This window comes from Hyaena hyaena, unplaced genomic scaffold, assembly GCF_003009895.1.
Source record: "Hyaena hyaena isolate Hyena2069 unplaced genomic scaffold, ASM300989v1 scaffold_674, whole genome shotgun sequence".
Lineage (NCBI taxonomy): Eukaryota > Metazoa > Chordata > Mammalia > Carnivora > Hyaenidae > Hyaena > Hyaena hyaena.
In genome coordinates, this window is record NW_024081309.1 from 892,377 (window position 1) to 920,212 (window position 27,836).

General features: G+C 36.1%; 1 protein-coding gene across 2 annotated transcripts in view; it reads left to right on the forward strand.

The window, feature by feature from the left end:
- The window catches only part of ANK2 (ankyrin 2), a 232,677-nt gene that overhangs the window by 81,094 nt on the left and 123,747 nt on the right, over nucleotides 1-27,836 (forward strand). Inside the window, exons 5-9 of one of the 2 annotated variants that reach the window (XM_039217257.1) lie at nucleotides 10,959-11,057; nucleotides 16,174-16,359; nucleotides 16,800-16,823; nucleotides 19,971-20,069; nucleotides 21,305-21,403. In XM_039217257.1, coding sequence (XP_039073188.1) covers nucleotides 10,959-11,057; nucleotides 16,174-16,359; nucleotides 16,800-16,823; nucleotides 19,971-20,069; nucleotides 21,305-21,403 — 507 coding nt within the window. The remainder of the gene's footprint in view (nucleotides 1-10,958; nucleotides 11,058-16,173; nucleotides 16,360-16,799; nucleotides 16,824-19,970; nucleotides 20,070-21,304; nucleotides 21,404-27,836) is intronic. The other variant, XM_039217258.1, reaches the window with a different exon arrangement.

Below are 27,836 nucleotides of genomic sequence, written 5' to 3' on the forward strand. Positions count from 1 at the left end.
GAAGGAAGGAAGGAAGGAAGGAAGGAAGGAAGGAAGGAAGGAAGGAAGGAAAGAAAGAAAGAAAGAAAGAAAGAAAGAAAGAAAGAAAGAAAGAAAGAAAAGAAGGAAGGAAGGAAGGAAAGGAAAGAAGGAAGGAAGGAAGGAAGGAAGGAAGGAAGGAAGGAAGGAAGGAAGGAAAGAAAGAAAGAAAGAAAGAAAGAAAGAAAGAAAGAAAGAAAGAAAGAAAGAAAGAAAGGGAAAAATTGACAGAGGAGTTGAGCCAGGCATTGAAAACGAGATAAGGGGAAATTCTCCCCTACAAAGAGGAAACTGAAATAAGAGACTTTCCACATAGAAAGACTAGGAACAACAAAGATAGGAGGTACACTTGAATTTGGTGAGTTTAGAAATATTGGTGAGATAAGCTCATCTGGAAAAATGTCAGAATATATATTAAAAGTTTGCTCTTAATATGACTATGGGGCAAGGGTAAAAAAGTCTTGATCTTCAGCTGTGGTCTATGAAAACTGATCTTCAGTCATGGTTGGTAAAATAGTTTACATGTTTCCTTGGTTATTTATCCATGAGGAGCTGAAAGCAGGGATTATGGTAGATCTAGTGTGAATACAGTATTTTCAGTGGTGTTTCTGATTGTTAGCAATACCCAAATATGGTAAAATAGAGTCTGCCAAATATACTGCTGAAGCACATGGCAGTATAGTGTAGTAGGAAGAGCATGAGCTTTAGAATTAGTTATATGTGGGTTCAAATCCCAGTTCCACATTTTGAATAGTGTGAAACTTAATACCTGTGAATGTTCATTTCCTTGGGTTGTACAGAGATCTATTACTTACTTCACTGGAAACATCCTAACACCTAGGAGAACACTTGCACTTCTTCATCAAGCAGTTCATGATAATTCCAATACTGTCATTAGGCAGAGCGTCCCTGCTTATCTCTAGCAAATGGCTAGGAGAAAATGGAAGTCGACTAAGTCCCCAATTACTAGATGAAAGCAAGGGTGTTTTCTGTGACAATTTGATCTCAGTTGAAGGGAACAGCTGAGGGGAGTGGAAGGAGCACTGGGTTTGGAGTCCTCCAGAGTTCAGACCCTGATTGCACCATTTGTGAGTATGTCCTGGAGTGAATGACTGCCAGCTGTAGTCTTCTCTCTTAAATGGCCCCAATAGCGCAGTTGTGGGGATCAAACAAAATGACATGGTAAATATTCCATAATGTTGAATTTCCTTCAAAAGATTTAAAACATTAATCATTTTAATGTCATTTAATAGTTTAGCTATAGTCCTTTAAATAGGATCTTTGGACAGGAGAAAGTGGTTAAAAATAGCCCATAGTATCTTAACCCTGGTAAAGAACTGCTAAGTTTAAATCACCCTAGAAAATTCATATGATATTTTAATTAATAAAATTCCTTCTTCACTACCAAGCAAGTGTATAATCTTATCTTTTGTTCTTTTGCCCCAACTACACCTCCAGAGTACACAAAATAGTCTTTATTTTTGTGACTACAATTAATACCCATTGTTTTTTTTTTTTTAATCCTTTGCAGCTGTGCATTTACAATATATTTAGGGAAATCATTTGAATCATCCTGACCTTAAAGCTGGGTGATAATTTGGGGATGCTTCCCAACCTTCTCTCATAATGCTAGTTCAAAGGAAGAAGATGATACATAGTATCTGGGATGGTAGGTAGGGAAGCAATTACCAACCTGTGCTAACTATTGTGTGATGAAGAGTTTCCTAGTAAGTCATGGCTAAGTCTGCTGAAGAGTTCTGCTCTGTGAAAAACCTAAATCTTGATCCTGACCTTCCTGCAAAAGATGGAAGCCTTCATGAGAAGGGGAATTCTACTTTTGCTAAGTTCAACCCCAGAGCTATCTATAACCATTTTCATATTCTATGGTTAGAATTGGGTATATAATTTGTTGATTAGTTTTCTAGTGGATATGAAGAGTGTATGTAATACTCTTAGAAAACTGGCAAAAGGCATATGGCATTAGGGGTATTATAAAGCTTTAAAACTGGAAATTTCATATTCTTTTAGACTACAGATTGCTCCATTTAAGGAAATATTCATGAGCGACCTACTTCACTCATTCCTTCTTATAAATGCAAAGACTTAATTGCAAAATATAATAAAGATGGGTAACAAGTGACTACCATATTAAGTTGCTTTGTCTTTGTGTTTTCTCAAAGTTATATGAAAATAAGTGTCTAGGCTATGAATTCCTTTCCAAAAACAAAGGAAGCAGTGTAAAATATGAGTGGTAAGAGGTGTGATTGGCAAGGTAAACCAGGGTCAGATCATGTATGACCTTGTTGGACACTGTGTTAGCTAGCAATTGCTCATAACAAATTGTCTCCAAACTTAGTGGCTTGAAACAGCAATAAACAGTATAATCATAACAATTTCTGTGAATCAGGAATTTAGTAGTGGTTCAGCTATGTGATCATGGTTAAGAGTTTCTCATGAGGTTGTGATGAAGATGTTGACCATCTGAAGGCTTTCCTAGGGCTAGAGGATTCACCACCAATGTGGTTTTTCCCATAGTTGGCAAGTTGGTGCTAGTTGTTGGTGGGAGGTCGCAGTTCCTTCTCACCTGAGTCTCTCCACAGGCTACTGGAATGTCATCGTGGTGACTTGGCAGCTCATTACCTCCAAAGCAGGTGATCCAAAAGAGAGCAAGACAATAAGGCAATGACTTTTAAACCCTAGCCTCAAAGTCATACACAATAATTTCCACCATAATCAGTGCATTGAAAGCAAAATACTAAGTTGGCCCACATTCAAAGGAAGGGGAAATAGGCTGTATCTTTTGAAGGGAGGCATGTCAAAGAATTTGAAGACCTATTTTAAAACCACCACAGGCATAAAAAGAAACCTGGTTTCTTTTTTTGTTGTTGATTTTTTTTTTTTATTTTGAGAGAGAAAGAAAGAGAGAGAGCACAAGCAGGGGGGAACAGAGAAAGAGGGAGAGAGGGAATCCTAAGGAGGCACCACATTGTCAGTGGGCTCTATTTCATGAATCATGAGATCATGACCTGAGCTGAAGTCAAGAGTCAGACACTCAATTGGCTGAGCCACCCAGAAGCCTCAGGAACTTGGTTTCTGTTTTACTTAATTCACTCACCCTTTTAACTAAAATTTATTGAATATCTACTATGTACTGAGAATTGTTTTGGGCACTGAATAAGGCCTCTAAGAGAGGATGACACTTATGTCATGGCCTGAAAGATGAGAAGGAAAGGGCAAGACTTTCCAAGCATCCCTGCATCAGCTGTATCCATTTACCTCCTATTATCTCCTTAATTTATGTAACTGGCCAGTCCACTTGGTGGTGCACTCAGTCTTTGAGTTAAAATTCCCTCAACTTTAAAACTATGAGTTTCCTTTCACCTATAACATTTTCATCTATGAAAATAGGGCAATATTTTACATCATTAAAATTTATTTAATAAGTTTAGCTACATAAGACCAAAAGGTAAAACAGATAAAATAACAGTGACTAGTATACAGAGATATACCATTTGAAATTTCCGTAATCACTGTTCACTCTTTTAGCTTATGCTTGATCCATGATGTTACCTAAGGTATACATACATTTATCTAGGTGGTAATGTGAATTTCAGTTTTCTTTGTTATCTGTCTGGTTAAGACTTTAAGAAGATTTTTAAATATATAGAAATATAAAATATATAAATTTTCAAGAAGAATTTGTACAAATTTAAAAAGGAATTTATAAAATTTTTTTCAAGATGCATTCTTGCCTTGGCTTTTACTCATCTTTGGTAATGTTGCTTACTGTTCTTTTACTAGTCACTAGATTCGTTATTAGGCTCAGGGAACAGAATTTCCCAAGTGAAATGTGTGCCAACAGCAAACACACTGAGAATTCTCATACAAACACCACATTTCTTGAGAGATGGGGAAAATGAAACCAGAAAAGAATAGCAAATAATATTTTATTTTCTGTAGATCTACTATCTTGATTTTATTAAAGCCTCCTAATTTCTTCTCAGATCTATGTGCTTGGGCCAAAAGTATCTTTTTTCATGGTACTAATTGCTCACCCTTTAGTGATCTGACAGCACTTCATTTGAGCTTTTGGAAATTATGTATCAAGTTAACCATATATATACTAATATATATATACACACTAGTATGCATTTGCTCAAAAATATGTATTGAGCTAAATATGGTTCTATACACTATATAACTAGTTATATATGTAATTATATGTATAGAATACATGTATATAAAACCATATCCCTAGTTATATATGTATTTACTCAATATGTATTAAGTTAAAGGTGGTTCTGTATACATGTATTCTGTGAACTCTGTTATATTTTCTGCTCATGAGGGCAGAAACAATACTATATTTATATTTGTTACTCTCAGGAGACCTCATCTCAGTGTGTAAGTGACAAACTGTGGACTAAACTTGGTGCTATAAAAAGACCTTCTGAATTGAATGGCAATGTTGACTCCAGTTAACATTAGAGTAATTTGATGTGATCATCTTTCAAGTCATCCGATTGATGAATCTTCATTTGTGTAAGGAGAGAATAAAGTTATCTGTGGTGATAAAATTAAGTCTGAAAAGTTAAGATCTTAAAAATTGCTAATGATGATACTTCTTAGAATTATTTTGTCCTTGTCCAAAACATTGATTTTAATCATTTACTACTTTGCATACTGACATTATTTGATTCTGTATAATTTCTTTGAAATGACATACAAATATCGATAGATCTACTTGTTTTAAAAATGTTTTGAAAAGCTTCAGTAAATATACATTTGATAAGTATATGCATAAATATTAGCTCATGTTCATTCAATTTTCACAGATAATCCAATTACCTAAAGAACTTCTCACCAGCAGCTGAAATCTGATTACTGGGTTGTAGTTATATCACTAATGAAAACAGGAAAAACGTTTTTTGTAATATTATAGGTGTTTGAATTGTTAAAACAGCATAATTTCTGGATTTGAAGAAAACTGTTATAACCTAAATAAATTTAAGAAATATTCAACATGATCAATCAGTCCTACAGAGTAAAACCACTTTTAATCATTAAATGGAATATAAATACATAAATACTAAATAACAATTTAAAATATCAAAATCGTATTAATGTTCGTTATCCTCACTTCTCAGCTGGATTATTATAAAATCCTTATTACTACTTTTCCAGACTATAATCTGGCCATTTACCAATTCATCCTCACCAATCCTGATAAATTAATCTCTTTCTCTCTTTTTAAGTTTATTTATTCTGAAAGAGAGAGAGAGAGTGCACCCCAGCAGGGGAGGGGCAGAGAGAGAAGGGGAGAGAGAAAATCCCAAGCAGGCTCCACAGACGCAGGGTTTCAACTCACAAACTGTGAGATCACGACCTGATTCAAAATCAAGAGTTGGATGCTTAACCCGCTGAGCCACCCAAGTGCCCCAAATTAATCTCTTTAAAATGGAAATGTGATTGTGCCAAACCCCAGTTTAAAACCATGATTCCCAAGGCTTCCTAATAAAATTCAGACTCCTTTGCATGACACATGGGAACTGATTTCTGCCTATGTCAGCCTCCCCCTCCAAACTAGTCACACTGAATTATTTGCAGATCCCTAGATGTTCAGTGTTTTCTCATGGGGTTTCCGCTGTTTGAAATCCCTTTCCTGTCTCTATGCCTAACTTCAGTTTTCGTGATTCAGTTCAAACCAAATCATTCCCAGTGTCTACCAAGTGTCACTCCCAGTGACTTCCTTTAGATGTACTTTCCTTATCCAGTTTAGTTCTGTGCTCTTCTGTGTTCTCTTTATATCCCTCACGTAACTTCTCTCTCCCTCTCCTTTTTTTTTTTTCTTTTAAGAAACTAATTCTATATGTGTTCACTGAACTGTAACCTAGTAGTTTCCTCACTTGCTCATCTCAGCCTCTGGTCTGTGAGCTCCTAATTAACAGGAACTTTGCCTTTCATCTCTGAATCACTAAGCTAAACACAGTGCCTAGCAGTAATGAGTCACCAAACACATTTTTATTGAATAAATGTACATGAACGAGGAGGAATAAGGTTAAAATATTTAATAACTGGTTGGTAGAGACACCTATTGGTCACACTGTTAATTATTATAACCCTTGATCATTTGGGGCTTGTCAGCATCCATCCAGTATGAGCCCAGGTCATGGATCTCTCTAGACTTTTTTATACCAATAAGAAGAAAACACATATACTTTTATACCTACATGCAGCCAGACTGTTTTAGAAAGGCATAGAGACATAGTACATTGGAAAATATCTGGATGCATGAACACAGGCCAGTAATCCTGTGTTATTCACCTATTTATATGCAGAGATAAAAGCTTTCCTATAAAATTTACAATACTGTTAAAAGGCTGTCGTGCCCTGTCCCAATTACCCAGAGGCATGTTTCACATTTTCTGGCAGAGTACTTCTTGTTAAGTAATATCAGTAGATTAGGAAAGGATAATATTCCACATCTTTAGGACCTGTAGTAAATCTTTATTGCCTTTATTACTTTACATATTTGGTAACAATAAATAACTCCCTCCATTGCCTAGCCAAGATGTAGTCTTGGCTCATGCTTCCTCCATCTTTTAAATATACTATCGCAAATACTACAAAATCTAATTAACCCCTTACTTTCATTCTTGTCTTCTACCACCCCCAAACCAGAGTGGGTTTGGCCTACTCAGTGCTCACCTGAGTGGACTCTCTGAAACACAGATGAGAGCATGGCCCTTCCTGCTCCAACCCCATTCATTTGTCCTGCATCGCCTACAACAATATTCTTCAGGGGATTTCAAAAATTGAGCTTTTAAAAATGTCAGGTGCTTTGGCTTCATACATGGAGACTAATTCAGCAGGGACAGGGTGGTGCCTGGGTATTCTTACGAGTTTCCGCAAGACAGCCTGTCACAGAGCCAGGCAAGGGACCACACATTTGTAGGATCAAGTCCAACTTTTTTTTTTTATCAGGAAGAAAACTACTCATAACTGGTTTCTGTCTGTCACTTTTGGTTCACTTATTGGCTGTGAGATTTTGGCCAAGTTACCCAAGTATCAGGCTCAGCTGCCTGAGTTCACATGGGGTTAATAAGAGTGCCCGGGTGGCTCAGTTGGTGGAGCATGGGACTCTTGATTTTGAGGTCATGAGTTTGAGCCCTACATTGGGTGTAGAGTTTACTTAAAACATGGATATGACGGTACTGATGTTGCAGCAATATTGTAAGTATTAGAGATAGTATTAGGCCATTTAATGCATCATTGAAGCTGAGACACTATTAATAATTACTCCAGAGTACTATACATAAACTTAGACTGTCCCAGGCAAACAGAGACACATGATCACAGTAATTCGAGGTGACATCCAAAGCATCTTTCATAGTGAATAGCGCATAGCAGAAGTTCAATATATTATTTTTATTGCTGTTGTTCTTCATAGCTACATCCCTTCCACTGCTGAAATCCCTTGCGTACTGAGGTGGTGGCACCAGGAACAAATGGGATTCATGATGTACTGTAACCAAGATCCTGAATGTTTGTCTGTCCCTGCCCTGACCTCCTCCCCCATATACTATATATCGATATTTCCCCCTTTTCTTTCTCTCCCACTAGCTCACTGTCAACAATTGCAGAGCCCAGGACATGAGTGTGAAAGAGGCCCACTTACAATACGCTTTTTTTTAGTTTATTATTTATTTTGAGAGAGACAGAAAGCACGGGTGGACAGAGGGGCAGAAAGAGAGAGGGGGAGAGGGAGAATTGCAAGCATGCTCCTTGCTGTCAGCGGAGAGCCCAACTTGGGGCCTGATCTCACGAACTGTGCGATTACGACCTGAGCCTAAATCAAGAGTCAGACACCTAACATACTGAGCCACCCAGGTGCCCCTACAATATACTTTTTAAAATTAAAAGCTATATATCAAGCTGTTAAATAAGTACCTCCTGTCTTCCTACCTTGACAAATACATCTTATACCAACATGACAAGTCCAAATTTAGACTTCTCAGAAACCTTGGAGTTCCACACAGGGTTGTGGCTAGGAATGGGGGTAGTGATTCTAAACCCTGGCCTAGAGCGGGTTCCACTTCCTGGCCCATCCCTGGGTCCATCCACCCCACAGAGCATCACGGTAAAGGTGTGGACACCCTGACCTGCACATTCAAGCTCTCTTCCTCTACTCTAACCCTCCCTAGCAAACAGCTCCTGGGGTGTCTATTAGATTCCTGTTGCTGCTGTAACAAAGTGCCCCAAATTTGGGGTGTTAAAATAACACATGTTTGTTATTTTATAATTTTAGAAGTCTGAAATTAGGTTTAGGACGAAAAGCAGGGTGCTTCCACGGCTGGTTCTTTCTGGAGTCTCTAAGGAAAAATCTCTTCGGATCATGTCCCCTTCTTCCATTTTCAAAGCCAGCAGTATGGTGTCTTTCTTTTCTCCCTTCTGACCTCCTGCCTCCTTCTTATAAAAACCCTGTTATTATATTACACCCAGCTGGACAATCCAGGATAGTCTCCCCACCTCAAGATCCTTAACTTAATCACACCTATGAAGTTCCTTTTGCCATAGAAGGTAACATCTACAACTTCCAGGAATTAGGGTGAGGACCTATTTGGGGGCCATTAGTCAGTCTGTCACATGGTGTGCAGCATGGCAGCAGACCTTTTGGAGAATGAACCCAAAGAAGTCTGAGCAAGCAATGGAACCACGCTGGGGTCCATATTGGCAAGGATTCTGGGTTACTGCATGCCTAATATGTGGTCTGGAAGCTGTAGAGCTGCAGAGTCAGGGTGGACATGTCCCTTGGGCCTCTGGATTCCCTACCCTGCTCAGATAGAGAAGGCCCCTCTAAAGCCCAGGACCCAAGGTAGGAGGCTAAGAATGATACATTTCTTTTCCCTATTGATCCGTCAACCGTGGTCTATCTCCCTTTCTCCAGATCTATATCCAAGGTTCTGTCACAGGAAAACATGTAAGCAAAGTGTTTTACTCTATTTAAAGTTCTTTTTTTTTTTTGCATCCTGCCTTTTACTTGTCATGACAGAACCCCATTCCACACCCACTCATTGTTTTTAACCATCCTCACTGGCTTTCCCTTCCTTTGAATCTCTAATTCCGTCCTTCCGCCACCTCTTCAGTGTTCTTAAAATACCCAAATTTCACCTGTTTGCTGTGTTTTTAAAAAAATATGCTATCCAACTAGCAAGCTATTCCTGAATCCTACAAAATTGTCAATTCATTCCTTTTACAATATTTCTTAGTTTAAAATTTTCTTCCTCCTTTGAAGCCGGCAGATTTTCTTTTATAATCAAATTTAAAATTTCTTTCCTTGTTCTACTTCTATATTCTGTAATTTTATTTTTTGCCAGATCTTGGCCATCTTAAATAGTGTTTCCACACTTAAACAATGCATATAAAAGAATTTTTCAAAACAGTCATTTTATTCTCCTTTAACGTTTTTGAAAATCCCTGAAGTCTGATCTATGTTTTTGCTTATTCTCATTAGTGCATAGAATTTTTAAGGAAATCAACAATGCTTAAGACTCTAACATTGTTTTGAGAGAATTGCTAGACTTTAGAGTTTATGAATTATCCCATGTTTTCTGTTTTTTATAAAGTTTTTTTTTTAAATGAGGTGTTGCCTATTGCAAAGGATCTGGCAAAAAGAAAATTTGCCAATTTAAACTTAATTTTAAACTCAAGTTATACAATTTCAGTGATTCTTTTTAACTGTGATTATATAATAATTTTATAATATTACTGCAGTATATGCTTCTTGAAGGCAGATGTCGGTCTTGTTTATCACTGTATCCCAGTGATGTCCCAGCTACCAGTGCCTGGATTTTAGTAAATAACTGAATACATGAATATGGGAATTAATGAATGATAGAATTTCAGAATCACTTTTAAAATAATATAAAGATGTTCAGTATAAGCCATATTACTTTAATCAGAATACTGAAATTTAGATTTTTTTAAAGCCCTTTCAATCAGATTTGCAATCACACCTCGCCTATTCTGGAATGAGTAACAATTTATACCTATAAAGGTGCTAACTAAACTGCATACATTCAAGATAATGGTGGCCTGTTTAAAGTTTATGAATTAATAAGTACAAAAGATATGGATGCCTGAGTGGCTGAGATGGTTAAGCTTCAAACTCTTGATTTTAGCTCAGGTCATGATCTCACTGTTTGTTAGTTCGACCCTTGTATTGGGCTCTGCCCTGGCAATGTGGAGCCTGCTTGAGATTCTATCATGCTCTCTCTCTCTCTCTCATAAATAAATCAATAATTTTTTAAAAAAATGTATAGAAGAGGGGCACCTAGGTGGTTCAGTTCATTGAATATCCGACTTCAGCTCAGATCATGGTCTCATGGTTGATGGGTTCGAGCCCTGCATTGGGCTCTGTGCTGACAGCTCAGAGCCTGGAACCTGCTTCGGGTCCTGTGTCTCCCTCTCTCTGCCCCTCCCCAACTCATGCTCTGTCTCTCTCTCTCTAAAATAAATAAACATTAAAAATTTTTAATAAAAAAGTACAGAAGATATTATGTGAATATTATTTTATAAATATACTACATATAGTGAGAATTTATATTTATGTCATAGGATTATATTAAGATCCTAAATATCTTTAATTTTAACAGTGGTAGGTAATGGGAAATGTAAATCTCTGGAACTGAAATGAAGATAGGAAATGTGGTATCACTTTGTCCTCATTCTTCTAGGAATTGTGTGTGGGAATTGGTTCACTTTGATTATAGCTAGTTTTATAATAGTAAATATATGTATACTACATTGTGAAGGTATGTTATAGGTATCATCATTTCAAAAGTTTATTTCATAGTATTCTCTCTTTCCTTTTCTGATATTCTTTCCTGATTTAAACTCTACAAATGATTAAAGATGTCTTTTTTATTGTTTGTCCTCAGAATGGCTTCACTCCTTTATACATGGCTGCCCAGGAGAACCACATTGATGTTGTAAAATATTTGCTCGAAAATGGAGCTAATCAGAGCACTGCTACTGAGGTAAGACTGTCAACCCAGAGTTCAAAATCTTTTATCTTAATGTCCATATTCTTTTCATCCAGCTGCAAAAGATCTCCATTACCTTGTTTAAAATATGCTAGGAATGTTCATGTTACTTTTATAATGTACAACAGCAGCCATGAACAAATGAGCCAGGGCACACAGTGGAATGAGTTTATGCCTTGATTTGGGATTCATGTCAGTTTATTCTTATATGAACTCATGCTTCCATCAATTTGCCATTCTCTAGGTTTTGGGGGCTTTTATACTATTCTAAAATTAGATTACAATTAATTCTGTCAATCCTTTTTCATCAATATTCTATCTGTTAGGATCTAATTCAATTCTTTAATGATCAGAAATTATTCATAGGTTGATGGGTTTATGTTGTTAATGAGACATTTGTGGTGACTGAAATGAAAGAATAAATATGTTTTCTTTTGGGGTCAAAAAAAAAGAAATTATTCCTAGGTATTTGTGTTGACATAATTTTATAAGGGATATGTGATGAAAAAAGTCGTTCACATTTTCTGAAGCACAAATTATGGCATGTAGTTGTATGACTATGGTTATAGCATCAACTAAATACAATCTTCAGAGTCATGTCACTGTCAAAACATTCAGGACATCTAGACATAAGAAGGGATTAGAGTGGGCCAATTTAGAACATCGCTTTCCTTTTCCTATGCATGTCCTCCAAGACACAGACTGGCTTTGTTATTTTGCTCCTCATTTTTTTAAATGTTTTATTTAATTTTGAGAGAGAGATAGAGACAGCATGAGCAGAGGAGGGTCAGAGAGAGAGGGAGACACAGAATCCAAAGACAGGCTCCAGGCTCTGAGTTAGCTGTCAGCACAAAGCCTGATGCAGGGCTCGAACCCATGAACTGTGAGATCGTGACCTGAGCTGAAGTCAGACACTTAACCGACTGAGCCACCCAGGCACCCCTTCCTTCTCATTTTTGCTTAAGGAGGTTAAGAAGCAAGTTCAATGGTTGCTTAGAACTGTGACTTTTAAGTGATGCTCCAGCAACCCTTTAGTTTGGAGAAACTATCTCCAAACCACTGCTGTGAGGTGGTGCTTCACGGGGCCACCAGAAGCTTGGAAGTGAGTGACACAGAAGAGAATGGAAAAAGTTCCACCGAAACATGCCACTCCTCATCCCTTTCAACCAGATTATGCAGGCTGTGTTTTTCCTTTCTCATATTCTGTGCCTCCACTGATAAAACTTTAAAACCCCTGGCTTAGAGAGAAAGATGACTGATAGATGCTTGTCCCCCAGAAACTAAGTTGGTAATTTGTAATGTCTAATAGGACTCCCTTTCTGAACAATTTAAGTGAAATAAACATGAATTCCCTTCTATTCTATGCTGGGGTGAAGAGATCATCATAATCTATTAAATCCATTTCCAATCCCTTTGGCAGAAAACTTTGTATAGAGCCAATTGCGATAACTTTCTGACAGCTTATTCTCATTATTTAAAAGAAAATCCCAAGAAATCACTATTAATGGGGCCATGTTTCTTACTCGCTTATGACTGGAAAACACAACTGCCCAATGTAAAATGATTTCAAATTTTTTACTTAGCACACAGATTTTACACTCTTACAATGTGGGTAAAGTGTGACTTTTATGATTTGGGGCCATCTTTTTTTCCTGAGACATTAAGTATGTCAATGAGTAGCATATGAATATCTTTAGGCAAATCTTGAGTAACTATGTGAGACTCTACCTCTATATCAGGACAACTGAAAAGTGTACCAACATAAGGAAAGTTGTGTTTGTTTTATTTTATTTTCCTGAATGCAGAATCAGTTACCCAAAGAAACCTTCACACTACAGAGTTCTTCTAGTCACCAGATAGATTTATGATTTCTAGTGTATGGTTTGGAGAAGTTCACCTTGCTGCTATTCTTAGTGGTCTCAAGGCTTCTTTGGTCTAGATCTCTGTGGCATTTCAGTCTGGTTCCAAAACTATCTCTTTTTGTACACTGCATCACCAGAGGCCATGTTATATTGTGATTCTCAAGAAAATTAAAACCCTCTCTGACTTCTACACAAAAATTCAGCTTTTGCCAGTGAATCGTATGAAGTTTTGAATCTTAGCTTAGACATGTATATGCTTGTTGTTTCATTTTTTCTAATCACTTAAATAACTAAAATTAATTTTTTCCTGATTGGACACATATAAACTTAGTTGATTCATCCCCCCCTGCTGGCCCTAATGATTATCAAGTAACACACATATGGACAAACCTCTGCACATCCTCTTTTAGTCTATCATTTTGTAAAAGCTGCCATCTTTACAGGGCTGTAGGGCTGACTACTGTTTGATATTTGATGTTGTATTGCAGATACCATCTACAGTCTCACCAGCACATGTGTGAATATGCCTAAAGAAGACATTTTCTCTGAACCCAATAGTAGCCCTAATTTGTAAAAATTAATTACTAATCAAGAATTGTGACCGCTTTAAAAATGAGATGACAATGAGGCCATTCAATATTTCCATGAAACTCATGTTTGAAAATAAATCTTTAAATATTTGAAATTTCCCATAATTATAGCAATAGCATTGGTAAATACATAATGAAAAATGAAGCTAGTGATACTTAATATGGTTTCCTTTTTCATAGAGTTAGTTGAGGCACTTGAAAAAATCATTTCAGATATTCATCCCTCCCTCATGAAGTGTAGATTAGAATGAAATCCATGTGGTAGACATCCAAAGTTAAATTCTTTGAGAGGAATTATCTGTCCCTTCAGTACCATTTTTACAACTTTTTACTCTCCTGCTTCCTGAACGTAACCAAAGTTGAAGGCTAAAAACTTTTTAATTAGGTTCTGTATTGTCAGCAAATGCCTTGTCTCTAAGAAAAAACAAAGTTCATACTCTTTTAATTTTTTTTAATGTTTTACTTATTTCTGAGAGAGAGAGAGAGAGAGAGAACGAGAGCAAGTGAGCAGAGGAGGGTCAGAAAGAAAGGGAGACACAGAATCCGAAACAGGCTCCAGGCTCTGAGCTGGCTGTCAGCCCAGAGCCCAACATGGGCCTCGAACCCACGAATTGCAAGATCATGACCTGAGCCGAAGTCAGAGGCTTAACTGACTGAGCCACCCAGGCACCCACATACTCTTTTAATATAAACTATCACAGTGTTGCAGGGGATGATCAGATATGCATATGATAATGAGCCTGTTCTTTCTTTCTGCACAGTGTACTTCATTTGTGCCAAAGTTCTAGATTTAGGCTACTATTTGTCTTTTTATTGGTCTTTTTTAAAAATAGCTTATTGTCAAGTTGGTTTCCATATAAAACCTAGTGCTCATCTCCACAAGTGCCCTCCTCCATGCCCATCACCCTCCTTCCCCTCCCCCCCATACCCATCAGTCCTCAGTTTGTTCTCAACATTCAAGAGTCTCTCATGGTTTGCCTCCCTCCCTCTACCCCCTATTATCCCCCTTCTTCTCCTCCATGGTCCTCCATTAAATTCTTCCTAATCCACCTATAAGTGCAAACATATGGTAGCTGTCCTTCTCTGCCTGACTTATTTCGCTCAGCATAATACCCTCAAGATCCATCCATGTTGCTACACATGGCCAGATTTCATTGTTTCTCATTGCCATGTAGGATTCCATTGTATAGATAAACCACATCTTCTTGATCCATTCGTCTGTTGATGAACACTTAGGCTCTTTCCATGTTTTGGCTATTGTTAAGAGTGCTGCTATGAACATTGGGGTACACATGCCCCTATGCATCAGCACTCCAGTATCCCTTGGGTAAATTCCTAGCAGTGCTATTGCTTGGTCATAGGGGAGTTCTACTGTTAATTTTTTGAGGAACCTCCACACTGTTCTCCAGAGGGGCTGCACCAGTTTGCATTCCCACCATCAGTGTAGGAGGGTACCCATTTCTCCACATCCTCACCAGCATCTAGAGTCCTCTGATTTGCTCATTTTTAGGCTACTATTTTTCATTTGACAGTGCTACATGTCTTCCATTCTATTAAGTAATGTGTTTATTTATAATTCAATTCTTATGAAAACAAACTCAAGTCTTTTTGTGGTAGTGCGATAGGAAATCATTTTTTTTTCTCAAAAGCCTACGGTTTTAAAAAGTTGTCATTGAAACTTTGTCAAAGTTGTCAAATCGAATAGTTAGATTATGTTAAATTGTTGTTGTCTCTAAAATGTAATCATTAATATATGATTGTATTGTCCTCATCTCTTCTATGCATGGAAACTTCTAACTGAGACTTGTTTTTAAGCTTTTGTGGAGTAAGGGAGGTGTTGGAATACACAGAGCATACTATATATATTTTTTGCTATTTGTCACCTTTCCATGAGCTGCATACCTGTTTCTAGAGAAAAAACTTGCTTTCCCAATTTTCAGGCATTGTTATCCATCTACCCCTAAAACTCCTTTAACTTTGATGATCTGTGCCATTGTTTTATTTTTTACTGTTTGACAAGTTTAGAATTAAAAATCTGTTTTTTCCTTACCTAGCACATCATATCTAAATGATCTAAGTAACAGAAAATTCAATGAAGTACAAAATTAATGGGCTAGCCTTATTTATCAAAAAGTTTTAAGTTACGTTATGTCCCAAACTTGCCAAACTAACTTGTAACAGGCCATTCCATTGATAGTTATTATTGTTCCCCCCAATCAATACAGAGACATTTAATTACATAATTTATTTCCCTTTCTTAGCTACCGTATCTTTGATTCTCAGTCAGACTTGGTCTTCATGAATCCAACCCTTCCCACTTTTTCCTTTCTATACGCTGGTATTACTTAACATTAGTTCAATTTTTATTTTCCCATTCTAAGCATACATTTAAGTGCATCTTATGTTCAGTATGCTTTGTTAGGGAATGCAGATGTTTTTCAAAATATGTAGAACAGAAGCTAGGAAAACAATCTGATGAAGCCAGTCCATAGTATGGCAAACGACGGATGATCATCTGCTTTAATCTTCCCAGTAATATTTAATCCCTTTGCTCTTCTTCTCCATCACAATTCTTATTTTAAACATTATGGGCAGGGCTTAGAGTTGAATCCCATGCTTCCAAAAGTTAATCGAGGGGTTTTCCTTCTGTTTTGCTAGGATGGCTTTACGCCACTGGCTGTGGCGCTCCAGCAAGGACACAACCAGGCGGTGGCCATCCTTTTGGAGAATGACACCAAAGGGAAAGTGAGGCTGCCTGCCCTGCATATTGCAGCTAGGAAAGATGACACCAAATCTGCCGCACTCCTGCTTCAGAACGATCACAACGCTGACGTACAATCCAAGGTAAAAGCTGAACACATTTGTGGAGAGGAACTCTCCGGCTGCCAGCTTCCTCCTGGGGGATGATAAAGAAGTAGGCCATGGTGATAATGCAAAATTACTTCCGGTCATCATGAGATAAATTACCGTCAGAGGTATTTCAGAATGAAGGGGACTGTCTGTTGGGTATAAGAACAACAAAATTTAAGATAATTTTCTCTTAAAGATGAGGTTCGGCTTTTTAGGAATCTGCTTACTTATTCTATGTATAGTCTAAAAAAATAGAAATGGAATGAGAAAGGTAAAATCGTATTGTATATATGGTGTTATGGATATCTTTCCTCAGTAGAATATATTTTGGCATGTGAGAACTGTGTATCCAGTTGCAGTGAGCAGATTGACCGTTTACTTAATTTTGCACTGTGTAATATCTTCCCTCTTCTTCCCACACAACACTGCTTCAGATGATGGTGAATAGGACGACCGAGGTACAGTATTGTGGTTATACAAAATATACCTTGTTTTTATTTATTTTGGTTTTTTCCCCAGTTAGAATAAATGCTCACTAATTCATACTAATGATTGGAATTTCCATTATTAGGAAATTAATCTTAAAAACTTTCCCTGTAATTAAGGCAAATGAATAATCCAAACATTTTGATGTAACATGTATTTGAAGCTTTTTTAAATCAGTGAAACTATTTAAATAGCTTACTAGGGTAGAGCATGAAACAAAACTCTTCCTTATTATGTATTTTACTGAGCTGCCTTTACTGTTAATTTTTTGCCAGTCAGAGATATGACCTTCTCTTAATGAAGTGTCTCTGCTTACAGTTTAGCAGAGTGAAATTTAAGGGGGTTTCTTTGCAACTGTTTTATCCTCGTATCTCATTGCAGTTGCCCTGTACTTCCTGTGTGTTTCAAACCACATTGCATATAATCAATAGTGATATTGAGTATATTATGACCAAAGCATTTGCTTTTATCTTGCTAAGTCTTAACAGTACTTGACATGAAATTATCTATTTTCCACATACCAAAGTAAATCACATTGATCACCAAGAACATTCAATTCAGGAGCCTCTCAGTAGTGTGTGTGTGTGTGTGTGTGTGTGTGTGTCCTTGACCATTGCTACTGAGATGCCTTCTATTGTTGAAAGTATACTATAAAAAGTAACCAATATGCAGAGGTAAATGACTGTGTAGATTGATTTTCGCTTTGTTGAGGAGGGGAGTCTCATAGACTAACATCTCATGATCACTGGGCTGTGGACCTAGAGAGGTTCTGAACATTCATTTAGTATTTACTTAGAGTAGTGTATTTCTAAAATTAAAATCTTGTTTGTTAACAAATTTACCTATTGAGATATGAATATATTTGAATTAGTCATATTATTCCTTTTGTTCCATATCTGTGCATGGAACTTAGGTCATAGATTAAAAAAAAAAAAAAAGCCCCAATTACTTGGTGAAATCTTTCAAGATTCGAAACCTATAAATTGATACTTTCATTGCTGATTTTAATAATTTTAATTTTTAGGTGAAATTTTCATGGTTGTTTAAGAGACATTTTTGAAAGCAATTTTGGCTGTTAACATTGTATTGAAATTAGCAGTTTGGGAAGATTCATACTGAGTTAGAAATATTTCTTTGAGGACAATAGAGAAACAAAGAGGGGAGCCCTTCCATTGATTCCCCTGTAGAAAAGTGAACTGAGCTTCCTACCTCCCTAGTAACCAGGCAAGAGTCTCTCGGAGGGGCTTGTAGGAGCCGCATGTCGATTTAAGAGTCACAGTCTGAAACATCATCATAGATTGTTGATGAGGCCGTGTCAGACAATAAATTGGTTTATTTTTGCAAATCCGAAAAATAATTTGAAAATGATTCACCAGCAATCACTACATTCTTTTCCTGAAATTAAATTGTAACTTAAATGATAGCCTTAGATTCAGGATATGTCTGGGTGACAGGAACTATCTAGATACAAATGAAAAGCTTCCAGTCAATTATATCCCAAAATATAAAAATTTGACGTTTTATAAAATAACAGCCAGGTTGTAGACTGATGTTTCCCTCCATTTTGACGTGAGTATTTGGCATCCTGTAGACACAAAAATATCATTACCACAAGTGTGTGATTTAGATTGATAGTTACTATTATTATTTTGTGTCTTGTTTCTCTATAGTCAGAAATAATTTACAGCTAATTTAGTTGGGATAGCACAGAAGAATTTCCATACCTAAGATATATGAATGCTTATTTAGTCTGTTTAAAAAACAAAGTCAATAAAAACTATCAACTGAATAGAAAATAATGGTTGTGATTCAGATATTCTTAAAGACAATATTATATACATCAAATTTTGTGTCAAATAAAAGGGAATGATACAAAATAATGATACAAAATAAGCTGCAGGGTTTGATATCCAATTCTATAGGAACTGTCTTTATTGTTCCTCTCATCTTTTATTGAGTAATGAAAATTATGCAATTATGGAGAGCAAGGATAATAAGTTTTTGTGTATTTTAGTAACAAAAGAGTAAATATGCTTCTATTGTGAAAATGGCAAAAATTTCTAACTAAATTTCATCAGAAAAAGGAATGAATGGAAGTATACTTTTCTTCCATGAAGATTTTCAGACTCATTTTTTAAATATTCTGAGAGTAGGAATGCACTTGGTTAAGCATCTGACTTCCACTCAGGTCATGGTTTTGTGGTTCGTGAGTTCAAGCCCCTCAGCGGGCTCTACGCTGAGAGCCCAGTACCTGCTTTGGACGCTATCTCTCCCTCTCTCTCTGCCCCTCCCTCGCTCATGCTCTCTCTCTCTCAAAAGTAAATAAATATTTTTAAAAACATTGAGAGTAAGCAGTTCTCTAATGCCCATACAATTGATTTAACTTGCTTATTATTTTATATCAATTTTATTGATAAAACTGGGTTTAACTAAACATTGAAAATTGTGTTCAGCTAAATTTTTTTCTTTATATTTACATTGATGCCAGGTATATTATTTAATTTTTGTTTTTTAACTTTTTCATTATAACAGCATAGTCTCACTAAACATAGGTATTAGAAGACAGAAATATCATGATATGTAAATACGTGGAATGAACTGTACACCCTCTGTAAGTTTCTCACAGTATTTCATAGTTCCGAAGTTACAATACCAGCCGATGGTGGTTTCTTTTTTTTTTTTAATCAAAAAGCACCAAACTAAACAAAAGTATAGTTTTGTGTCTTTCTCTGAAGAAAGTTTTTTAAATTCATAATCATGTGAATCCTATGGCTGAAATCTTATGTTGTTTAATCATATTCTGTTTTTCTCTAAAGCTTAACCAATTCAAGAAACATGGTTTTGTATAAACAACAAATCTCATAAACAGATAAACATGAAGCTAATTACAAATAATGTTGCCAAGAAATATAGGGTATTTATTTACCTGCTTATAGACTTAGTTATTTACTACCTTGTAATACTAAAATTTAAAGAGCTTTATTAAAGCATTTATTATCTTAATTGTATTGCTCACGTATTATGTAGATAATTACATGTGATTTTCTTCACTAATCCAAGGACTATAACATGTGGAGCTGAAATGATTTACTGACTGTTATTTTCTTTGCTTTCCATAGAGTGGTTTTACCCCTTTGCACATTGCCGCCCACTATGGAAATGTCAACGTGGCAACTCTTCTTCTAAACCGGGGAGCTGCTGTGGACTTCACAGCGAGGGTATGGTTTAAAATAGTTTCTCATTTTAGATGGCATTAATGAGCATTTTATTGAAGTAAAAATAAATAACAATAAAGATTTGTGTTTTTTTCTTGACTGGATCTGTGCTGGATGTATTAGATTTTTCATTTTTTTTTCTTCAAATTACAAGACGTCATCATGAGCCAATAAATGAAAAATAAGAATATGTAAATTCACAGGCACACAAAGCATTTGTAGTAGTTAAGGAGGATATTAGTTCTGACATCAGTGTGAGTAGTCATATTTAAAGATCACTCCATGAATCATGAATGAGTAGCTTCAAGTCAATAAATAATTAAACTGTTAAAACATTAATTATCAAATATATAAGAACATTTATATAGTGTTATGATGATTATAGGACACACAGTTTGACAGAAAAATGTTTTTAGTGAATTGAGAATTTGCTCATGTAAGGAGTCTAACTAAAATACATAACAAGACATCACACTGCATTATATGCTTAATGGTGTACTTTCACTGGAAAGAATTCACTTACATGATAATTACAAAACTCAGTGTACTTAATATGAATCAGTAAATGCAAGATTGAATTTTTGCAAAATTACAACATATAAAAAATCAGGTACATATTCTTACCATAATGATGATATATGATAGCCAATAAAATAAATAATTATAATTCATTTATATGGTGTTTTTGGTCCTGAGAAGTCTTTTGTACTGAAGCTGTGTCAAGTTGTTTCCAAGTTGTTTTTCAAACTGAATTATTCAGAAGATGTTTTTAAGAATCATTTTTCTAATGGTTATTGAATATGTATATTTGCATCCTATTTTTACACCTAGGAAACTTTAAGATCTCAGAATCTTTAAGGGCATGGATACCATAGAAAGAGCGATAGAATTTGGACTAGAGCTCTGTCCTAAGTAGAATCTGAAATTTTGTTTATTATGCAAAAGTGCTATCTCTGTCTCTTGACAATGTGTACAATGTAATGTGTACATTCGATACCTATGTTGTAGCTATGGACTAACTTACTTCTCCAGCTTCATTCCACTTTCATTCTCTAACTATAGGGCTGTGTGGCTTGTGTGCTTTTTTGTTCCTTAAAAATCAAAGACATGAAACTTTAGAAACCTGGAATCAAATTACCACATGGGTCACAACCTTCTTTGTGCCCTTTAACACAAAGTCTTCACCATCATGCCCTGTCATACCCAACATGCTCTTGTTTGGTCTTTCCATGGTGTAGAATGGAATCACTCCTCTGCATGTGGCTTCCAAAAGGGGAAACACAAACATGGTGAAGCTCTTACTGGATCGTGGTGGTCAGATCGATGCCAAAACTAGGGTGAGTGTCTCTGTTCTTTGAATTTCCTCTTTTTTGTTGTTGTTGTTTTTTGTACTCTTGAAGCAGACACCTTAAAATACCAGTTCCTAAATATAAACAATGTGTTCTCAAGGGAATTGCTTTCTTGGATTCAATTTAAATTTCATACAATATTTAAAGGTTTCTCCTTGTAAAGTGAAATTAATATTTGCTCATAAGTGCTGAAGAAACAGAATCCTAGCCCCTCAAGGAGACAGTTTTTTAAGTCCTTGCTTATTTTGGAGAACAAAGATCAAAGATGGAACGGAAACATCTCTGATTATTAGCTCTAAATTTCAAAAACCCAAAATAATTAGCATACATGAAGCTTTGAGATTGTGGTTTTTGCATAAAATATTTTAATACATGTTGACAATCTTTTGCTTCTAACGTTCCCATTTTTAGATCATTTTTCTTAAGTGGCCATGCTATGCTGACCTGAGCAAAAGATTTGCTATATGCTTATGGAACAAAGGCATATAGTTATTATATTGCACCTTTAGTCAATGCAATTTGGTAAGAGGCAGTGCCCTTCATTCATTTCAAATTTGTTGAGTAAAATGTAATTCTGAGCCTTCTATACTCCCAACAAACCGATGATAAGATAGGAGAATACAATTGTTAGAAGTGCAGCCTCTGAAGGCAGACTACTTGATTTCAAATTTTACTTCCACAACTTACTAGCTGTATGATACTGGCAATTGACTTACTATCTTCTCTGAACTTAGGCTAATATTGGTACCTATCTCATATGGTTATATGAGAATTAAGTCTTAGATTATTACCATTTATCTGTTTTAAAGTGGGGTGGGTCAATTACTTAGCTTTATGTTACTGAAATTATATGTAGTTACTTGCTTAAACATTTAAACCAGTACTTCAGTTTTCATTCTCTGGAATAGATTTGCTTAATCATAGACTTTGGCAAAATTTTAAATATTCCTATAATGTGAAAATTTTGAAATACATGGTGTAAGAAGTCTATGAAAGCTTGGGGAATAGGATGTGTCCCTTGTGATATCTTATCTTCACTTTGTTTAATCCTGGGGCTTTATATTCTCAGAGTCAAAGGACTAAGGATCCAATAAATCTAGTTCTTTTGCAAATCTTGAGGCTAGCAAATGCTTTTATTTAATTAGCCTTATCATATTTGAGCTTCTAGGAACTATACCAGCCCCAGACTGTACATTCTGCTTTTTAATGACCTCAGGAGATGTTGCTTTCTTAATCTCATTTCTTTAAGATATTTGATACAGATCATCTATGTCATATTACCTTGTGGGAATTCTAGAGTGGTTTGCTTTGTCTGTCAAGATCTTTGTAGCGTCTACTGTCTTTGCATTAGAGTTTTGTATTATTTTAGTGCCTGCTTTGTTGGCATGCCTTTTCCCTTGCTGTGCTATTGGTGTGCAGAATTTAGAACAATTATGCACAGTGTTGCATGCCTTGCTTGTTTTTCATGTTTAAAGGAGAGTTTCTGTACCTCCTCTTTTAAGTACATCATTAACATAATGTCTCTCTTTACACTAACCTCTCTGTTTCTACTGACACTCTCTAACAGCTGAGAGTACCAATGGAAAGAAAGCACTTGGCAAATGAAATAGAATTTTATCTTGGTCAATGTCTTAAAAATTCACATGCTCTTATTAGTATTTTTCTGGAGTATTCATTCATTTTGAGGCGACTGATTTTGTTTTTATTGATCATTGCAATAGTTGCATAGTTCTTTAAAAGATGCTCTAATTTGCATGGCCTACATACATTTGCATATGTAATTTAAGTCTAACTCCAAATAGGTAGTGTGTTTTCATAAAAAGAATACTAAAGGATATGGAGAGAAAGGAATTCTCATGCTAGTTCTGCCATTAACTAATGGTTCTTGAGCAAGTTAAGCAAATGTAAGCCTTGGTTTCTTCTGTAAGGGAATATTTGGGGTGTATTTCATCCATTGAAGTCTTTAGATATACAAATAAGTTGAATTTCATTCAAGAATTTATAAATCAAAAATATATTTTATAATTGTATACATTGTGTGGACATTCTGTTCAGTCATTCCTAAACAAATTTTGATGCCTAGAGATACAACAGTTAATAAGATAAACGAGGTCCCTTTACTCACAGAGATGCAAGTTAATAGTACCCAAAGAATTAGGTTAGCAGTATGCTAGTAAAAGTTTAATCATTGGCTTTCAACAAACAAACAAACTCTAATTTGTAGCTCTTTTTCCTTTGCTGACTTCTGTAGTAGAAACACTTCCATACCTCTATCATGGCCAGTTAGAGCTACCAATATGGTCTCACTGAATACAAAATTGGGAAGAGATGTGCAAAAACTTGGCTCTCGTTAGTTTGTGCAAGCTGACTCTAGGACACCCCAGGATTAAGTACAGTATTGAATGGTGGTACTGAGCTTTTCCCACCCTACGTTAAAATACTTTCTCATCTCTAAGGAATAGGATTTTAAAGCCTATTGAATTATTTTAATTCTGGCTCAAACTAAAACAACTATTACCTTTCTTACCAAAGGAAAAATCAAGTAGGAGATAATAAATTGAGGACTGTGGAGGCTAGTTCTGGAATGATCACATTTTATTATTAAAATAAGGAATCTGGTTAGCTTTTTCTTTTGTCTTTTGAAAATATATTTTAAAGGGGCTCCTGGGTGGCTCAGTCAGTTAAGTGTCTGACTTCCGCTCAGGTCATGATCTCATGGCTCGTGAGTTTGAGGCCCACATCAGACTCTGTGCTGACAGCTCAGAGCCTGGAGTCTGTTTTGGATTCTGTGTCCCCCTCTCTCTCTCTCTGCCCCTCCCCTACTCTCACTCTGTCTCTGTCTCTCTCTCAAAAATAAATAAACATTAAAACAAATATTTTAAAATAAAAAAAGAAAATATATTTTAAGAGAAAAGTTTTACATTTACTATCGACTACTTTTTAGGTAGTACAATGGAGCTTCTATATGAGGAATTAAAAATATTTTTTCTTTCTTTTTTTATCATAGAGGTCTCAGTTTCTTGTAGCAAAAATATTAGTCATAAACATTCTCAATCTAGTATATTCTATCAAGAATTTTCCACTTGATCTTCTCATTGTTAATCTCATTTATAAGGTTTTCATTATCTGGAGAAAAGTTGAATATGTACAGGCTTTCGGGTAATTAAAAAAAATCTTGCCCACTGTTTCTTCCCCACTTTGGCCAGCACTTTGTCAATCATTGAGACATTCTGCATGTCACTGACATTCTCATCATTGAATAGGATCTGGTGGGAAACTGAGAAATTTTCACCAGAGCTCTGGTTTTCTGGTATCTGAAAAACCTCAAATTAATGTTAAGACATAAACAGAAACTTCATAGCTAGTTTAAAATGATATTATTAGCCCAGGTTTTATTAAGAACATTATTCTTTTTTTATTTTTAAACTTACATATTATTTATACTTGGAGATACTCCATATAAGGTTAACCTATTGAAATGCATGTTTCAGTGCAAACAGTAAAAGTATTCAAAAACATTAAAAGATGATGAACAAAAACCAATATATCAGAAAAAGTGTTCATAATTATTAAAGCAACAGCGATAGTGGCGACCAATTGTCACATGCCCCCTGTCCTAGGCCCCCTGCTAAGTACTCTACAAATATCATTTTATTTCCTTTTCCTAACAATTTATGAAGTATGTATTATCTGCTTGTTGAGAAAATGTGGAGGCCTTTATTTGAGAAATGAGCCTCCCAAGGGGAAAAGTGAGTTTCAGAGGAGTTCTATAACTTCACCTAGGACACACAGGGTAGTAATTAGAAGGGCCTGTGTTTGTACACAGACTTCAGGATACATCTACAATCTAAGCAGAGAGGGAGGAAGGGAAAAGATAAGGAAAGAGCTGGTTGTAAAAAGCTAATGCTGAGGATTATCAACTGGAAAAATGGTGTCCCTCTAGTATTGATTGATTTAACCTATTAAGGATTATCAATATCATGGTGTGATAAGAACTGATTCTAGTCAAGAAAAAAGAAAAGAACACAAGGGAGGGGAGGAACATAACCTTCAAATACAGTCTTAAGAATTTAAATTTCAAAAAAGGTACTGAACAGATCATTGCCCCTAGGAGTTTAAAAACATTCAATAAAAAAGTTCTTGAACACAAAACATTGGTGAGATGGGGGCCGGGGAGCAATAATGAGATATTGTACTTACAGAAAATATCTAAAATCTATTCAGATTGAATATGTTGGGAAACGTGAATTTGGTATAATTTACGTATCATTGATAAGGGTAGATAAATTGCCTCAGATTTAGAATCAATGTAATCCTTATTGTTCTTTGATGTTCTTATGGGTTTTCAAGTGTTCTCTACATTGTCCTATAGTTATTCTGAGAATATCAGAAGGTTTCAACATGATTATACAATGAATATTTCATGTATTCTGTAGGAAAAAATACCCATTCGAAAAATGATTTAAGGCAGAGTCCGATCATCTTTCAAACAAGGTTGTAAGTTAAATGGGATGAGAAAAATTATCCCCACTTTATGTATGTGAAGCTGAGCCTCAGAGAAAATATCCGTGGTGGCTGATCTGAGACTCACACCTGAAGCTCTCTGATTCCAGAGCCCGATTGCTAGACTGCTGCATATAATGCCTTCATTCACTATGATGGATTTCTCAAACTCTAGATCTCCGTGGAGTCCCCCCCACCAAGAATATGTTTGAGAAGTCAACCTATATGTAATAGTTATATAACTGAAATAGCAACCAATGCTCTGTACTTTAACCACAAGGTATGTTATCAAGACACAAAAGCATAATCATCTTAATCGCTTTGCCCGCACAGTTTCTTTTTTAGGCTTCTCTTCAGAAAACTTTAAAATAACTTGGCATCCCCACTACAGTAGTTAAATACTTTATTTTCTTTTTTCTGGAAAGGCAATCTTTTCATGCTAATTCCTACATATCTAAAATTGCAAGATCTCTTTTGGATATTCAGTATCTTAATACTAGCTAAGTAGATTTAACAAAGTATCATTATACTTCAGTGTCCTAGCCCTGGGGTACCTGGGTGTCTCCGTCAGTCAAGTGTCTGGCTCTTGATCTCAGCTCAGGTCATGATCTCATGGTTCGAATCCCACCCTGGGCTCTGTGCTGACAAATAACTCAAGGTCCTAGCCAGGACCAGAGTGCATGTTCAAATTTGATCATTTGAATATGGATTTATTAAAGGATCTGTTTCTAACATTGTGAGTGGATTATAGGGAAGGCACAAGGGATAGTAGAGTATCCCCAAAGCTACCAACAACAGGGCTCATTACCAACCCTACACCTGCAAGGTGAGAAGTAGGTTGCCAGAACTACAAAGAAGAAAACTGCATGAAGGAGGCTCCTTTGGCAGGAGCATAATCTTTGGTAAAGAGACACAACCAGACTAAGGAGATCCTTTACAGAGTGGCTTCAGGTCTTGCTGCATTTTCCATATCCAACCAGAAGCCAAGAGGGCAAGGTAGCTCACCAACACAATCTAGAGAGTTCTTCTGTCAGACATGGAGCAGAGGAGCGAAGGCAGAGCAGGGATCTGGAAGGTAAAGGGAAAATATCTAGCATAGGAATCCCAGAATGTTGGGATAGGAAGGGTGTTGTGACTCAGACGACTTATATTTATTAGGGGGAAAGCATAACTCAGAACAGTGGTTCTAGAAACAAAGACACAAAAGATAGGCTATTAGAGTTCTAGAAAAATCAGCCTTTGAAGTCTTCTCACCGTTTCCCATCCCTCATTTTCTGACTGCTACCTCCCTTCTCAATCAATGTCTTTCCATGACAATCTTTTTTCCCCTCAAGCTTGAAATCTCTAGTTAATTTATGTCCTCAGGATTTCATTTTCTCTCTCACTTCTTGACCATTGTTCTTACATTTTGCCTGATTTTATCCACCCACTCTGCTCTTTGACCATTTCACCCTAAAGAGAAATAAAATCCGAAAGACAGAGGGAATTTGAGGATTGCTCTGGAATCAGAAACTACCTGAGAAGCATCAAGATCAGAAAGTTTTATAAGTAACATAACATATAGTTGTGCCATAATTTTGTTTGACACCTTTTTAATGCCATTATTATTAATAACACAGTCTGGTTGTGGTTTCAAGCAAGTGGGGTTTTCAAGTTCAAGAAATGCAACAAACTCTGCTTTTCCATCTTCCCAAATAGGGAAACACAGGGCCAACAACATGTGTTTTTACATTCAACTTCTGCACATGAGATCTCTCTTGTCCGCTCCTCTCTGTTTCATCCCTATCTTTCTTTTTCTCTCTCTTCCTCTCTGTCAGGATCTCTCACTGTCTTATCTTCTCTCTCATTCTTCTCCTCTATCATTTAACTAATAGCATTATTATTACTGACATATTGAATCACTAGGAACAAGTTCAGG